Source organism: Lampetra planeri, chromosome 72 (genome assembly GCF_965212315.1).
Source record: "Lampetra planeri chromosome 72, kcLamPlan1.2.h2, whole genome shotgun sequence".
NCBI lineage: Eukaryota > Metazoa > Chordata > Hyperoartia > Petromyzontiformes > Petromyzontidae > Lampetra > Lampetra planeri.
The window spans coordinates 1,591,377-1,607,090 of NC_136177.1; the positions used below are offsets into that span (position 1 = coordinate 1,591,377).

The 15,714-nt window shown below is 48.8% G+C and overlaps 1 protein-coding gene across 2 annotated transcripts in view; it reads right to left on the reverse strand.

Annotated features, from left to right (window-relative positions):
* The window catches only part of LOC144737620 (uncharacterized), a 92,681-nt gene that overhangs the window by 17,115 nt on the left and 59,852 nt on the right, over positions 1-15,714 (reverse strand). For both annotated transcript variants that reach the window (XM_078620385.1, XM_078620386.1), the window contains exons 9-11: positions 14,558-14,597; positions 10,166-10,291; positions 317-390 (exon numbers count right to left, since the gene is read on the reverse strand). In XM_078620385.1, the coding sequence (XP_078476511.1) occupies positions 317-390; positions 10,166-10,291; positions 14,558-14,597 (240 nt within the window). The remainder of the gene's footprint in view (positions 1-316; positions 391-10,165; positions 10,292-14,557; positions 14,598-15,714) is intronic.

Genomic DNA, 15,714 nt, shown 5'->3' on the forward strand with positions numbered 1-15,714 from the left:
AAGAATGATCCGGGAGATTAGCCTGCGAGAATTGTGACATTTGGATGCTGATGCGATCAACGTCAGGGTCCAAATGACGTCAGATAACCTTTAATGTCCACTGTGAAGCAGATGCCACTTTACGCTGCCATCAAACACCGTCACTCCACTCTGCCATCAAACACCGTCACTCCACTCTGCCATTAAACACCGTCACTCCACTCTGATATCAATCACCGTCACTCCAATCTGCCATTAAACACCATCACGCCACTCTGATATCAAACACCATCACTCCACTCTGCCATCAAAAACCGTCACTCCACTCTAACTTCACCTCGTCCCTGTCCTCGCACCCGAGCCTGACGTGATGGCAGTGTCAATGGATTGCGGCTCCTGCATTCCGAGACACTGAAGGAGACATTCTTGTTCATATTCAGAATATTTACTGAAGGAGATACATTCAAACTTAACACTAAACTTGTTGTTCTGACGTTCAGACCCCGTGCCCCTACTGGACATCTGTGAAGAACAGCTTCATAGCTCATCGGATTCCTTCAGTATACATACAGATTTCTGAAACACTGCCCTTGCCATCCCAGACCATACTTCACCACGCTGGTCGGTGCAGTTTGGTGAAGTTAAACTATAAACTAAACACGAACAAAAATTGTACGGGGTAAGGCCCACTGAGTTATGTAACAGTTGTTCAGACGCGACCTGGCTATCACCATCATCACGTGGACATTTATAGCAAACTAGCGGAAGTACCCGGCTTTGCTCGGGTGAAAAATATATTTCTTAAAAACCTTACACATATATACACAGATACTAAGGTATTGTCAAAGCCCGGTGGGCCGTTTGTACATTTCTATACCAACAAATATATAAGAGGCTTGCACAAGTCCAAAAAGTTGTAGAAAGTGTGGGGTAAATAGTTGATGTAAAAGGTTTCCGAAAATTGTGCCCCCCCCCCTCAAAAATATCTTTACCCCTCGTAGGTATATATAGCTACACACCTTACATACAACAGAGGAAGTAGTATCTATTGACTCTGTATTAGTATCTACTGACTGTACCGTAGTATCTACTGACTGTGTAGTAGATACTACGTAGTAGTATTTAGTTACTGTAGTAACTACTGACTATAGTAGTATTTACTGGGCCTGAAGTAGTATCTACCGACTATATAGTCGTAACGACTAACTGTATAGTATCTGCTGACTCTATCGTAGTATCCACTAACTATAGTAGTAACTACTAACTCGAAAGGAGTATCTACTCACTCTATAATAGTATCTACTGACTCTAGTAGCTACTCACCGTGGTAGTATGTACTGACTGTATAGTAGTATATACTGACTGTAGCAGTATTGACTGACTGTAGTGGTATATACTGACTGTTTTAGTATCTACTAACTCTATATAGCAGTATCTACCAACTCGATAGCAGTATCTACTATCACTACAGTAGTGTATACCGACTGAGGTGGTACCTGCTATCACTACAGCAGTGCATACTGACTGGTGGTACCTGCTATGATTACAGCAGTGCATACTGCTGTGTTGGTACCTGCTATTATTACAGCAGTACATACTGTGTTGGTACCTGCTATTATTACAGCAGTGCATATTGTGGTGGTACCTGCTATGATTACAGTAGTGCATATTGTGGTGGTACCTGCTATGATTACAGTAGTGCATATTGTGGTGGTACCTGCTATGATTACAGCAGTGCATATTGTGGTGGTACCTGCTATGATTACAGCTGTGCATACTGACTGGTGGTACCTGCTATGATTACAGCAGTGCATATTGTGGTGGTACCTGCTATGATTACAGCAGTGCATATTGTGGTGGAACCTGCTATAATTACAGCAGTGCATATTGTGGTGGTACCTGCTATGATTACAGCAAGGCATATTGACTGTGGTGGTACCTGCTATTATTACAGCAGTGCATACTGCTGTGGTGATACCACCACTCACAACCGCCACTCACCCTCACCACTCACGCTCACCACTCACCCTCACCACTCACGCTCACCACTCACCATTACCACTCACTCTCACCACTCACTAATCACCACTCACAACCGCCACTCACCCTCACCACTCACCCTCACCACTCACTCTCACCACTCACCCTCACCACTCACCCTCACAACAACCACTCACCCTCACCACTCACCACTCATCCTCATCAATCACACCCTCACCAATCACCACTCACCCTCAATGCTCACCCTCACCGCTCACCACTCACCCTCACCACTCACCCTCACCACTCACGCTCACCGTCACCACTCACCCCTCACTAATCACCACTCACAACCGCCACTCACCCTCACCACTCACCACTCACCCTCACCACTTACCCTCACCACTCACCCTCACTATTCACCACTCATCCTCACCAATCACACCCTCACAAATCACCACTCACCCTCACCACTCACCACACACCCCCACCACTCACGCTCACCACTCACTACTCACCCTCACCACTCACCCTCACCACTCACGCTCGCCACTCACCCTCACCATTCACCACTCACGCTCACCACTCACCCTCACCACTCACTAATCACCACTCACAACCGCCACTCACCCTCACCACTCACCCTCACCCCTCACTCTCACCACTCTCCCTCACCACTCACCCTCACCACTCACCCCCACCACTTGCGCTCACTACTCACCCTCACCACTCACCACACTCACCACTCACCCTCACCACTCTCCCTTACCACTCACCCTCACCACTCACCACTCACCCTCACCACTCACCAGTCACGCTCACCACTCACGCTCACCACTCACCCTCACTACTCACCCTCAATACTCACCCTAACCACTCACCCTCAACACTCACCCTCACCACCACCACTCACCCTATTCCCGTTTAAAAAAAAACTTGCTTACGTGTCGCCAAGTATGCTTAACATTTCTTACAGACACACACATTCACTAATTTAGCTTTTGACATTACACATACAAAACGTCAGCTTGTACTACTGTCATGATAGCAGGTACCACCACTACAGTGATGGTGAGTGGTGAGGGTGAGTGGTGAGCGGTGAGGGTGAGTGGTGAGGGAGAGCGGTGAGTTGTGAGGGTGAGTGGTGAGGGTGAGTGGTGAGCAGTGAGGGGTGAGGGTGAGTGGTGAGGGTGAATAGTGAAGAAGAGTGGTAAGTGGTGAGGGTGAGTGGTGAGGGTGTGTGGTGAGTGGTGACGATGAGTAGTCAGGGTGAGTGATGAGGGTGAGTGGAGAAGGTGAGTGGTGAGGATGAGTAGAGAGGGTGAGTGGTGAGGGGGAGTGGTGAGAGTGAGTGGTGAGGGTGAGTGGTGAGGGTGAGTGGTGAGTGTGAGTAGTGAGGGTGAGTGGTGAGGAAGAGTGGTGAGGGTGAGTGGTGAGGGTGATTGGTGAGTGGTGAAGGTGAGGGTGAGTGGTGAGTGCTGAGGGTGAGTGGAGAGGGTGAGTGGTGTGGGTGAGGGGCGAGGGTGAGTGGTGAGGGTGAGTGGTTAATGTGAGGGTGAGGGTGAGTGGTGAGTGTGGTGAGTAGTGAGGGTGAGTAGTGAGTGGTGAGCGTGAGTGGTGGGGGTGAGTGGTGAGGGTGAGTGGTGATTTGTGAGGGTGTGATTGGTGAAGATGAGTGGTAAGTAGTGAGGGTGAGTGGTTAGGGTGAGTGGTGAGGGTGAGTGGTGAGGATGAGTGGTGAGGGTGAATGGTGCGGGTGAGTGGTGAGGGTGAGTGGTGAGAGTGGTGAGTGGTGAGGGTGAGTGGTGAGGGTGAGTGGTGAAGGTGAGGGGTGAGTGCTGAGGGTGAGTGGAGAGGGTGAGTGGTGAGGGTGAGTAGTGAGAGTTGAGGGTGAGTGGTGAGGGTGAGTGGTTAATGTGAGGGTGAGTGGTGAGGGAGAGTGGTGAGGGAGAGTGGTGGTGGTGAGAGTGAGGATGGTTGGTGAGGGTGAGTGGTGAGCGGGAGTGGTGAGGGAAAGGTGTGAATGGTGAGGGTTAGTGGTAAGGGAGAGTGGTGAGGGTGAGTGGTGAGGGTGAGTGGTGAGGGTGATTAGTGTGTAGTGAGGGTTAGTGGTAAGGGTGAGTGGTGAGCGTGAGTGGTGAGGAGTGAGGAAGAGTGGTGAGGAAGAGTGGTGAGGAAGAGTGGTGAGAGTAAGTGGCGAGCGTGAGTGGTGAGGGAGAGGGGTGAGTGGTGAGGGTGAGTGGTGAGCATGAGTGGTGAGAGTGAGTGGTGAGGGTGAGTGGTGAGGGTGAGTGGTGAGGGTGATTGGTGAGGGAGAGGGGTGAGTGGTCAGGGTGAGTGGTGAGGGAGAGGGGTGAGTGGTGAGGGTGGGTGGTGAGGGGTCTGTGGTGAGTGTGAGTGGTGAGTGTGAGTGGTGAGGGGTCTGTGGTGAGTGTGAGTGGTGAGTGATGAGTGGTGAGGTGGTGAGTGTGAGTGGTGAGGGTGAGTGGTGAGAAGTGAGAGTGAGTGGTAAGGGTGAGTGGTGAGGGTCAGTGGTGAGTGGTGAGAGGTGAGTGGTGAGGGTGAGTGGTGAGGGTGAGTGTTGAGGGTGAGTGAGAGGTGAGGGTGAGTGGTGGTGGTGAGGGTGAGTGGTCAGGGTGAGTGGTGGTGGTGAGGGTGAGTGGTGAGAGTGAGTGGTGAGAGTGAGTGGTGAGGGTCAGTGGTGAGTGGTGAGAGGTGAGTGGTGAGGGTGAGTGTTGAGGGTGAATGAGAGGTGAGGGTGAGTGGTGGTGGTGAGGGTGAGTGGTGAGGGTGAGTGGTGGTGGTGAGGGTTGAGGGTGAGTAGTGGTGGCGAGGGTGAGTGTGAGGGGTGAGGGTGAGTAGAGAGGGTGAGTGGTGAGAGTTAGTGGTGAGTGGTGAGGGTGAGTGGTGAAGGTGAGGGTGAGTGGTGAGTGGTGAGTTTGAGTGGCGAGGGTGAGTGGTGAGGATGAGTGGTGAGGGTGAGGGGTGAGTGGTGAGGGTGATTGGTGAGGGTGAGTGGGGAAGGTGAGGGTGAATGGTGAGGGTGAGTGGTGAGGGTGAGTGGTGAGGGTGAGTGGTGAGAGTGGTGAGTGGTGAGGGTGAGTGGTGAGGGTGAGTGGTGAAGGTGAGGGTGAGTGGTGAGTGCTGAGGGTGAGTGGAGAGGGTGAGTGGTGAGGGTGAGTGGTGAGAGGTGAGGGTGAGTGGTGAAGGTGAGGGTGAGTGGTGAGTGTGAGTAGTGAGGGTGAGTGGTGAGGATGAGTGGTGAGGGTGAGTGGTGAGGGTGATTGGTGAGGGTGAGTGGTGAAGGTGAGGGTGAATGGTGAGGGTTAGTGGTGAGTGGTGAGAGTGGTGAGTGGTGAGGGTGAGTGGTGAGGGTGAGTGGTGAAGGTGAGGGTGAGTGGTGAGTGCTGAGGGTGAGTGGAGAGGGTGAGTGGTGTGGGTGAGAGGCGAGGGTGAGTGGTGAGGGGGAGTGGTTAATGTGAGGGTGAGTGGTGAGTGTGGTGAGTGGTGAGGGTGAGTAGTGAGTGGTGAGCGTGAGTGGTGGGGGTGAGTGGTGAGTGTTGAGGGTGAGTTGTGATTTGTGAGGGTGTGATTGGTGAGGATGAGTGGTAAGTAGTGAGGGTGAGTGGTTAGGGTGAGTGGTGAGGGTGAGTGGTGAGGATGAGTGGTGCGGGTGAATGGTGCGGGTGAGTGGTAAGGGTGAGTGGTGAGGGTGAGTGGTGAGAGTGGTGAGTGGTGAGGGTGAGTGGTGAGGGTGAGTGGTGAAGGTGAGGGGTGAGTGCTGAGGGTGAGTGGAGAGGGTGAGTGGTGAGGGTGAGTAGTGAGAGGTGAGGGTGAGTGGTGAGGGTGAGTGGTTAATGTGAGGGTGAGTGGTGAGGGAGAGTAGTGAGGGAGAGTGGTGGTGGTGAGAGTGAGGATGGTTGGTGAGGGTGAGTGGTGAGCGTGAGTGGTGAGGGAAAGGGGTGAATGGTGAGGGTTAGTGGTAAGGGAGAGTGGTGAGCGTGAGTGGTGAGGTAGAGGGGTGAGTGGTGAGGGTGATTAGTGTGTAGTGAGGGTTAGTGGTAAGGGTGAGTGGTGAGCGTGAGTGGTGAGGTAGAGGGGTGAGTGGTGAGGGTGAGTGGTGAGCGTGAGTGGTGAGAGTAAGTGGTGAGGGTGAGTGGTGAGGGTGAGTGGTGAGGGTGAGTGGTGAGGGAGAGGGGTGAGTGGTCAGGGTGAGTGGTGAGGGAGAGGGGTCAATGGTGAGGGTGAGTGGTGAGTGTGAGTGGTGAGGGGTCTGTGGTGAGTGTGAGTGGTGAGTGATGAGTGGTGAGGTGGTGAGTGTGAGTGGTGAGGGTGAGTGGTGAGCAGTGAGAGTGAGTGGTAAGGGTGAGTGGTGAGGGTCAGTGGTGAGTGGTGAGAGGTGTGTGGTGAGGGTGAGGGTGAGTGTTGAGGGTGAGTGAGAGGTGAGGGTGAGTGGTGGTGGTGAGGGTGAGTGGTCAGGGTGAGTGGTGTGGTGAGGGTGAGTGGTGAGAGTGAGTGGTGAGAGTGAGTGGTGAGGGTCAGTGGTGAGTGGTGAGAGGTGAGTGGTGAGTGTGAGTGTTGAGGGTGAATGAGAGGTGAGAGTGAGTGGTGGTGGTGAGGATGAGTGGTGAGGGTGAGTGGTGGTGGTGAGGGTTGAGGGTGAGTAGTGGTGGCGAGGGTGAGTGTGAGGGGTGAGGGTGAGTAGAGAGGGTGAGTGGTGAGGGTGAGTGGTGAGAGTGAGTGGTGAGGGTGAGTGGTGAAGGTTAGGGTGAATGGTGAGTGGTGAGTTTGAGTGGCGAGTGGTGAGGATGAGTGGTGAGGGTGAGGGGTGAGTGGTGAGGGTGATTGGTGAGGGTGAGTGGGGAAGGTGAGGGTGAATGGTGAGGGTGAGTGGTGAGGGTGAGTGGTGAGGGTGAGTGGTGAGAGTGGTGAGTGATGAGGGTGAGTGGAGAGGGTGAGTGGTGAGTGTGAGTGGTGAGAGGTGAGGGTGAGTGGTGAGGGTGAGTGGTTAATGTGACGGTGAGTGGTGAGGGAGAGTGGTGAGGGAGAGTGGTGGTGGTGAGGGTGAGGATGGTTGGTGAAGGTGAGTGGTGAGCATGAGTGGTGAGGAGTGAGGAAGAGTGGTGAGGAAGAGTGGTGAGGAAGAGTGGTGAGGGTGAGTGGTGAGCGTGAGTGGTGAGGGAGAGGGGTGAGTGGTGAGGGTGAGTGGTGAGGGAGAGGGGTGAGTGGTGAGGGTGAGTGGTGAGAGTGAGTGGTGAGGGTGAGTGGTGAGGGTCAGTGGTGAGTGGTGAGAGGTGAGTGGTGAGGGTGAGTGTTGAGGGTGAATGAGAGGTGAGGGTTAGTGGTGTTGGTGAGGGTGAGTGGTGAGGGTGAGTGGTGGTGAGGGTGAGTGTTGAGGGTGAGTGGTGGTGGCGAGGGTGAGTGTGAGTGGTGAGGGTGAGTGGTGGTGGTGAGGGCGAGGATGATTGGTGAGGGTGAGCGTGAGTGTTGAGGGAGAAGGGTGAGTGGTCAGGGCGAGTGGTGAGAGAGTGGTGAGAGAGAGTGGTGAGGGAGAGTGGTGAGGGTGAGTAGTGGTGGTGAGGGTGAGTAGTGAGTAGTGAGGGTGAGTGAGTGGTGAGAGTGAGTGGTGAGGGTGAGTGTAAGTGATGGTGAGTGGTGAGTGGTGAGTGATAGTGAGTGGTGAGTTGCGAGCGTGATTGGTGAGGGAAAGTGGTGATGGTGAGTGGTGAGAGTGGAGAGGGAGAGTGGTGAGGGTTTATATATTTTTTGCCTATGATGACATCAGTACATGCTGACGTTTTGTATGTTAAATGTAAAAGCTAAATGTGTGAATGTGTGTGCCTGTTGGCAATGTTAAGCAAACTTGGCGACAAACAGTTTTTAAAATGGGAATAGGGCGAGTCTAAAGGAATCTCCAAGTTTTGATGATTCCTTTGCGCGATTCAAAGAATCGATTCCTGGCGCGTAGGAGGTTTACATTTTTAATTACAGAGTTTTATTTTCATCGGTATGTTATGTTTTAAAGTTTTCAGGAGTTTATAATTATATTTTTGCCCCGGTCAACGCCGGATATTTCCCATTCGTAGCAGTTTATATAAACTCTATAACCAACTTATATTAAACGGGAATAAGCCGATTCTAAATGAATCAACATTTTTCGATTCCTTTGCGCGAGAGAATCGATTCTTGGTGCGATCGGGTTTAAAATTTTAATTACACAGTTGTATTTTCATTGGTATGTTATGTTTTAAAGTTTTCAGAAGATTTTAAATGTATTTTTCTCCCGGGCAACGCTGTGTATATCGAGTTTATAGCACAAAGTCTTCGCCTGACAAGTGTGGGGTATCGAGGCCTAGTACCGTGCAGAGCCTCCGGCCTCGCCTAGATTGCCCACCCGGCCGAGGCTGGGTGCTGGGGCCGCTACCCCCCCCCCCCCCGCGCTAGAATAATACTGTCTAATCGCTATAATTCTATTATCTACCGACCCGATAATAGTAATTGCACACATTGGGGTAGGGGGGGAGTGAAGAGGACGTGAAACTTTGATTAATTTACCTCAGCATCGTGTGTTAATGCATGCGCATATTTTTTACGGGAATTAAAAATGGCATCCACCCCGCAGCGACGGCGTTGCTGCCCATTGCCAGGGGCAACCGCCCGTTGCCAGGGGCCAACCGCCCATTTCCAGGGGAAACCGCCTTCGCGCATGCGCAACGGCGTGCTTCGTCACGTGCCGGTCGGCAGTAGTAAATAAATAAATAAAGAGAAATCGCACTAAATCGATAATAGGTCCGATTTAAAGTTTAGACACAAAAAATCGGAAATGCCTATGTTCACCGCGGGGCCGGGGGCGTGCCCAACGGCAAAATTTCATCTCGGCGAACCCCACGGTCCGAGAGCCAAATCCCCTGCAAGCGTGCGTACGCAGACGGACGGATAGACAGACAGATAGACAGACAAAAAATGAATTATATAGGTTAGATTCCACGCGACTACGGGAAGAGAGAGAGACAGGCTAACTCCAAATATACAGCAGGCACCTGGGTCGGGATCGAACCCACAAATTCTTGCATACTAGGCGAGGGTAGTTAACATATCCAAGCCACCGTGGCACCGTAATCAGCTGACTCACAAAGGGTTATTCGGTTGCCATCTGCAGGATTTGGGTTGCGAGTGGAGTGACTGATCGGCTTTGCCGTCACGCCCCGAAGGCCATGACACCGCACCAGTGCAGTGTCGCAGGAAATCGGCGAGAATGGCATAGAGTGCAAAGAAAAAATGAGGCATCCTAAGGTAAATCCCCTTAGTTCCCATTCAAGAGAGACACTGGGATGACAAAGTCCAAATAATAAGAATATTTATTTATTACTGGAGGAGCAATGCGATGAGCCATTAAGCTCCTTTTCACAGATGTCCAGCATGGTCACAGGGGGGTCAGAACGTTACAAAAATTGCTAAACACACAATACGCAAGCACGATATGAGTACAAAGTAGCGGATAGGGGTCGAATCCACGACCAATCTGTACACCAGGCGAGGTAATGAACATCTCCTAGCCAGCGCGGTGCCCCCCGAGTAAAAGTTGACGTGCCCAGGATAAGTACATCAGAAACAACCGCGACGCACATTGATGCAGCAGTAGCCGTAGGCCAGGGGAAGCAAGGCTCAAGGTTACCGAGGCCCCGTTGGCAAAAACTAAAAACAAAAAATATTCTAAACTCTTTTTTATTGTATCAGGGAAGGCACCACTGAGCTATGTCTACATTTTTTCAGAAGCGACCTGGCCATCACAAATGATAGCTCAACGAAGTGGCTTATCACGTGGAAATGTATAGCAGCAACCAAATACCAATAAATGCGTGTTGTTGGTTATAAATGTGGAGGGAAAACGCCGGAGGACCCAGATAAAAATCCACATGACCATGGAGAGAACATACTCCAAATATATAACAGGCGTCGGGGTCGGGATCAAACCCATGACCTCTTGTATATCAGGCAAGGTTAGTTAACATCTCCTAGCCACTGTGTCATGTGGTTCTGTGGCTACGTGAGCTGATGCCTACTCACATCACATCGGCATACGTATGTTTTATAATTATTATTATTTAAATTTGTGTTTTGTATTGTGTATCTGGTGCTCTAACTGTGAAGGTCACGCGTAAAAAGCATGACCTTCGACACTGCTAGTGACGGCAGTCGTCGTTACCAAAGCGACTTCCTCGTAGTTTGGGTAGTCACTGAATGTCTTTTGGTAGCCGGCGGGGGCAAGAGACGCGGGTCGCACGACCTGCTGGTACAGTGGTGTGCGGATGGTCGGAGGCAGTGGCGGCTGCTGCACAGACACAAAGAGGAAATAGTGAAATAATCAGTTGCAAAATATCACGTAAACTATAAACTATTTTTTATATTTATTGTACCAGGTATAAGGCCCACTTAGCTGTAGCTCTTTTTCAGAAGCGACCTTGCCATCACAAATGATTGTTATTCTATGGTTCTTTCAGTAAAGTCACGTAGAAAAAGATAATAACAATAGAATAAAAAAATTAAAATAAAATGAATAAAAAATAATACAAATATCAAGACGTTTCGATCGCAACACATCAGGAATAGGGAGGTTAGCCTCTGAAGGAAAGCTGTTTATAAAGGTTTAGGGATGGGCGGGGCAGCTAATGTTAATGTATGAGAGGGCTCCAACACCGGCAGTAAGTCTACACCAATCAAAGAGCTGTTTATAGAGGTTTAGAGATGGGCGGGGCAGCTAATGTAAATGTGTGAGAGGGCTCCGACACCGTCAGTCGGTCTACACCAATCAAAGCATTGCACCTCGCTCCACACACCCACACTGCTGACGTTGGAGGTGGACAAGAAAACACAAATCAAGTCATGACCCAAAGTGGTTGATGACATCTTTACAATGATTGCTGAGTTTAAAACCGTTGTCTCGGTTGAAATTGTGTCTGTGTCTTTATATATGGATGGCTTCGTGAACAAATCTTTGTTGATAGCCAGTCAGTTTACAAAGTACCATCGTCTTAGAGAAATACATTTCACGTGAGCCAGCCGCATTAAAGTAATGATTAGCCAAGGCAGAAGTATTGGTCCTGCCGTGTTTCAGATCTGCCTTATGTTCACGAACATGGTCTGAGACATGTCGTTTGGTTTCCCCAATGTAACTGCTGCCGCAGATACAGCTAAGTTTGTAGATGCTGGGATATTGAATGTCAGGAATCTTGTCCTTCACAGATGGGATCAGGTCACGAATTTTATGCAATGTGTTAAATCGAACCTGGATCTTGTGTTTGTTCAAGATTTAGGAAATCTTTTTGGTTATCCCTGCTATGTAAGCAAAGGAAATGGTTTTGATTGGATCTTCAGATGGTTCCTTCCTCACGGTTGGGGTGATGGCTTTGTGGATTGTGTAGTGAGAATATCCATTCGCCTTGATAGTCTGGTGTACGTGTTTGAGTTCACAAATGATTGCTCGACGAAGTGGCTTATCATCATCATCATCGTGTGGAAATTTATAGCAGGAGCCAAGTTCTCCAAGCACGGGATGTTGATTCTACATTCATAGAGACGGATATAGAACCATAGAGACCCAGACTCAGAGAACGAGAGACCCCACAGAGACCCACAGAGACCCATTGAAAAAAAGAAACTAAACCTAAACTATTATTTTACCAAGGAAAGGCCCACTGAACTTTATAGCCTTTTTTCAGAAGCGACCTGGCTATCACAAATGATAGCTCAACGAAGTGGGCTTATCATAATAATAATTATATTGCAATTCATAACGTGTGCAAATTTGCGGACGTAATGGCCGCAACTCAGAGGCACAGAGACAAGCTCAGAGTCACTCGAAAGCGTGGTTGTAGAGGTGAGTTTTTAAGTGTCTCTTGATGGAGACGATTGAGGTGATGCTGCGAATGTGCAGAGGTATGGCGTTCCCGACAAAGGATGCATGGTTTTTCGGTAGTTGTTTTGATGCGTTCTTCAATGTAGGAAGAACGTGAGGCAAGGATAAGTTCGTTGGTTTTCCTGCAGGCAGCTCTATAGGCAGCTCGATCAGCAGGAAGACCACTTCGGGATGCGATCCTTTCAAGGCACCTCCTGATTCGCTTAGCAAGGGATGGCGTCTCTTGAGAGCCACCGAGTGTCATGGGAAAGCTGCCTAGTGGTTTGTGGGTTGAATGGTGCCAGCTTGTCCAGCGCCACCCTCAGGCCAGCTTCTAGCTTGAGAGTTGGATCGGATGATGGGGATAACAATGAAGGCGAATTTGCGAGGAGGTGATGTAGAGTGGAAAACTTGATACCATTGAAATTACGGGAGTGGCGGGTGGTTTTAATGGCGATTGGCTTAGGGAATTTAAAGGGAAAATAGGAAGAGGTGGTTGTCGGAGAAACCAGTTTGGAAAACTCCCAGTGCAGAGATGCGACGATCCAGGTCAGGTTCCAGAACCAGGTCGAGCATGCTGTCAACATTTGTTGAGGAAGCTCTGGTGGGGCCTGAGTTGGTGATGACCAGATTATGGCAGAACCAGGTTGACTCGAGGTGGTTATCAATGGAGGCTGGGGTATTGCCAGGGCAATTAAATTCTCCAGTAAGTACGAGCCTGTGAGGTGGGATAGGAATGAGGTAAAGAAATACGGAAAGCTCGTTTAAGAAGGTAGTGATGCTGCTATCTGGAGGGCGATAGATGTAAATGAGGGAAACGCACTCGGTGTTAGTAGTGAGGGACACGGACTGGACCTCAGATGTGGCGGGAGCCATCGGTAGATAGAGCTTTTTAACCAATACCTCTGGCGTCGCTGATCATTGCTTTAACGCTGTGGGCTCACACGAAATTGATTTTTCCAAGACGAAGGTATTATGCAAACCCACCGGCTATCATCAGATATTTGTTCATGAAGCCATCCAAATATATAAACACAGACACAACTTCAACCGAGAAGATGGGTACAAACTGAGCAATCATTGGAAGGACGTTATTAACCAGGTAAAGTCTTAACTGACTGTGATGTTTCTACCCTACCTGCCTATTTCAGCTGTTATTTCCGACTCTTTGTGTCACTCTCTCTTTGTGTCTCCCTCTCACCATGTGTACCTCTTGCTCTTAGGGGTTTTTTGTTCTTGTTGCCCAGCTCTCTGACATTGACATGCTAATCTTCTCATTAGCACACCTCTGGTGAATGAGCTGTCTCACAATTGACATGCTAATCTCTCACATTTACTTTTACGTACAAATTCCTTCTCTAGCTTCGCCCACTTACCCTTGGGTTGGGCCCACCAAAATCCTATATAAACTCTTGTTGCAGCAGCTCTTTCTCCTACGTCAGCAGTCCTCCTGCTGTGTTTGTTAACGGTTGCTTGTGTTGCAAGCGAAACGTCGTGATCTATTATTTTTTCTACCTACGTGACTTTACCAAAAGAACCAAAGGGTATAGTGAAAGACAACTGAAAATACATGATGAAAAACCACACACGTGAACACGAATGCACATGGAGTGAGACTGAGAAGCGCGAAGAGAGATGCATGAGAAAGAAAGGAAGACGAAGAATAATACCAGGATAAAAAAAGGCAGGCGCGGATATAAACTGACAGAATAAAGAGACGTTAACGCTTTCCCATACCGATAACGTATGATTACGTCATCAGATGTTTCTTCTGATTTCATTCCGATGACGTGTACGTGTTCAGAACAGAATCGGAAGAAAAAATATAATTAAATAATTTTATCGGCACCGAGGCGCCCACTGGGGTTGCTTAGCAAAGTTTGTGGCATCAGTTACCGGTGGGTGTGTCACTAGGGTTCTCTGTGGCGAGATACGTCTTTGAAGCGCAATGACGCTACTGCGACTACAATTCTCTCTAAATAAAAGTAATGCTGAGAACCACTTGAGCTTTCCGAAATGCAGGGGTCAACAGGACACCACCCACCTACCCTGCAACTTGCAAACATCTCGGACATGGCAAAGGGGTTTATACGAGTCAGAGACGAACACATACAAAGAGAGAGAACAAAGATCTCCATTCAGCGTCATCACGGTTTTTTTTATCAGATCGCGTAAATGTTGTCGTAAACTCATCTCCACTCCAACACAGCAAATTATTAAGGTGCGTCACGTAAACAAAAACATGTTAAATCTCCGTTAAGCATGCAAATAACAATAGGAGAGGTCCCTGTCAATCAGCGCCACATACAGTGCCGGATTACCCTAAAAACACAAGTAGCATATGCTATGGGCCCCGCACTTTCAAGGGCCCCGTGCTAAATGATTTTAAGCTATCAATTCTGGTTCAGTGATTCTGCACTTGCTCTATTACTATAGTACTATACCGCCTTCAACTTTTATGAACGACTGGGTGTTTAAGGTTAGCGATTTATTGCATTATCTGGCTATATAGCAAATGAAAAAATACAATAAAATTACTATGCAAGTAAAACATTCGTGTTTTAATATTTACGTGTTTATTTCTTTATTTCGGGGCCCTTTATAACACATGCTACACGCCCCACACTAGCTTCATCCGGCACCGGCCACATGAAGTGTGATCTGGAGACTCATGCCGTCCCATTGTGACCCATCCAATCTCACCTTTGCCAAAGATTGGCTGGTCCTCCCAATTCCAGCCGTCCTGCCGCACCAAATCAGACCATGTTAGCGTCGCGCTGGCAATTATACTCTTTGTTTTTTTTCAGTAAAGTCACGTAGGTTAATCAAGTGAAGAGAAGTCCCAAGAGGCACGACCTGATATATACTGGTTAAGGGGGGAGGAGCCAGGATGGGCCGCGGGAGAGGAGTTGTGAGATGGTCAGTACTGCTGCTGGAACTGAGCCTTTGTAATGTAGATGGCAGAAGTAGATAAGTAAGCTAGGATTAAGCCGCCTTTTGTTATGCTTTTGGGTAGGTAAAATTCAAAGCAGGTAACTAAAGTAAAAAAGAAGTTAAATATGATAAGCAACGTGTGGTGATGTTGATGGTGGTGCGTGGAGCTGGGGGTAACCGACTGGTAATATGGATATGTTTAAGAAGATAAATCTAAACTGGCTGTCTATCAGTAAACTGCACGGTAAATAAAGTTTAACTTGGTTAATTACATCTTTCCAATGATTGCTCAATCTGAATCCAACATCTCGGTTGAAGTTATGTCTGTGTTTGTATATCTGGATGGCCTCATGGACAAATCTTTGGTAGTATCCAGGAGGTTTGCAAAGTACCTTGGTATCTGAGAACACAATTTCATGCGAGCCAGCAGTATTTTAACAGTGGTCAGCCATGGCCGACGAATTCGTCTTAACATGTTTCAAATCCGACTTGTGCTCGCGAATGCGGTCAGCAATGTGTCGTTTCGTTTCCCCGATATAGCAGTCACCACAGGTACAACTTAATCTGTAAACACCGAAGTACTGTAATTCAGGAATGGCGTCCTTTGCGTATGGGATCAGATCACGGTTTTTGTGTACTGTATTGAATAAATTAAATCACGTCGAGATTTAATTTATTTGTTTTCTTTTTTAACCTACGTGACTTTACCGAAAAAACCAAAGAGTATGAATCCTTGCAGTCACGAAAGCTTCAAATCGAGAGTCAATTAGTCGCTTCAATCAAAGGAGTATTTCATCCGTAGACCAAATGGGAATCCGAGATCAGATTTTTCTCCAGGTTGTATTTGCTCAACCAAGATGAAGGTTTGATCGAGTGAACATTTAACGTTTAGCCAGGGAATAACTGTGGAGACTAGCATCGTCTCA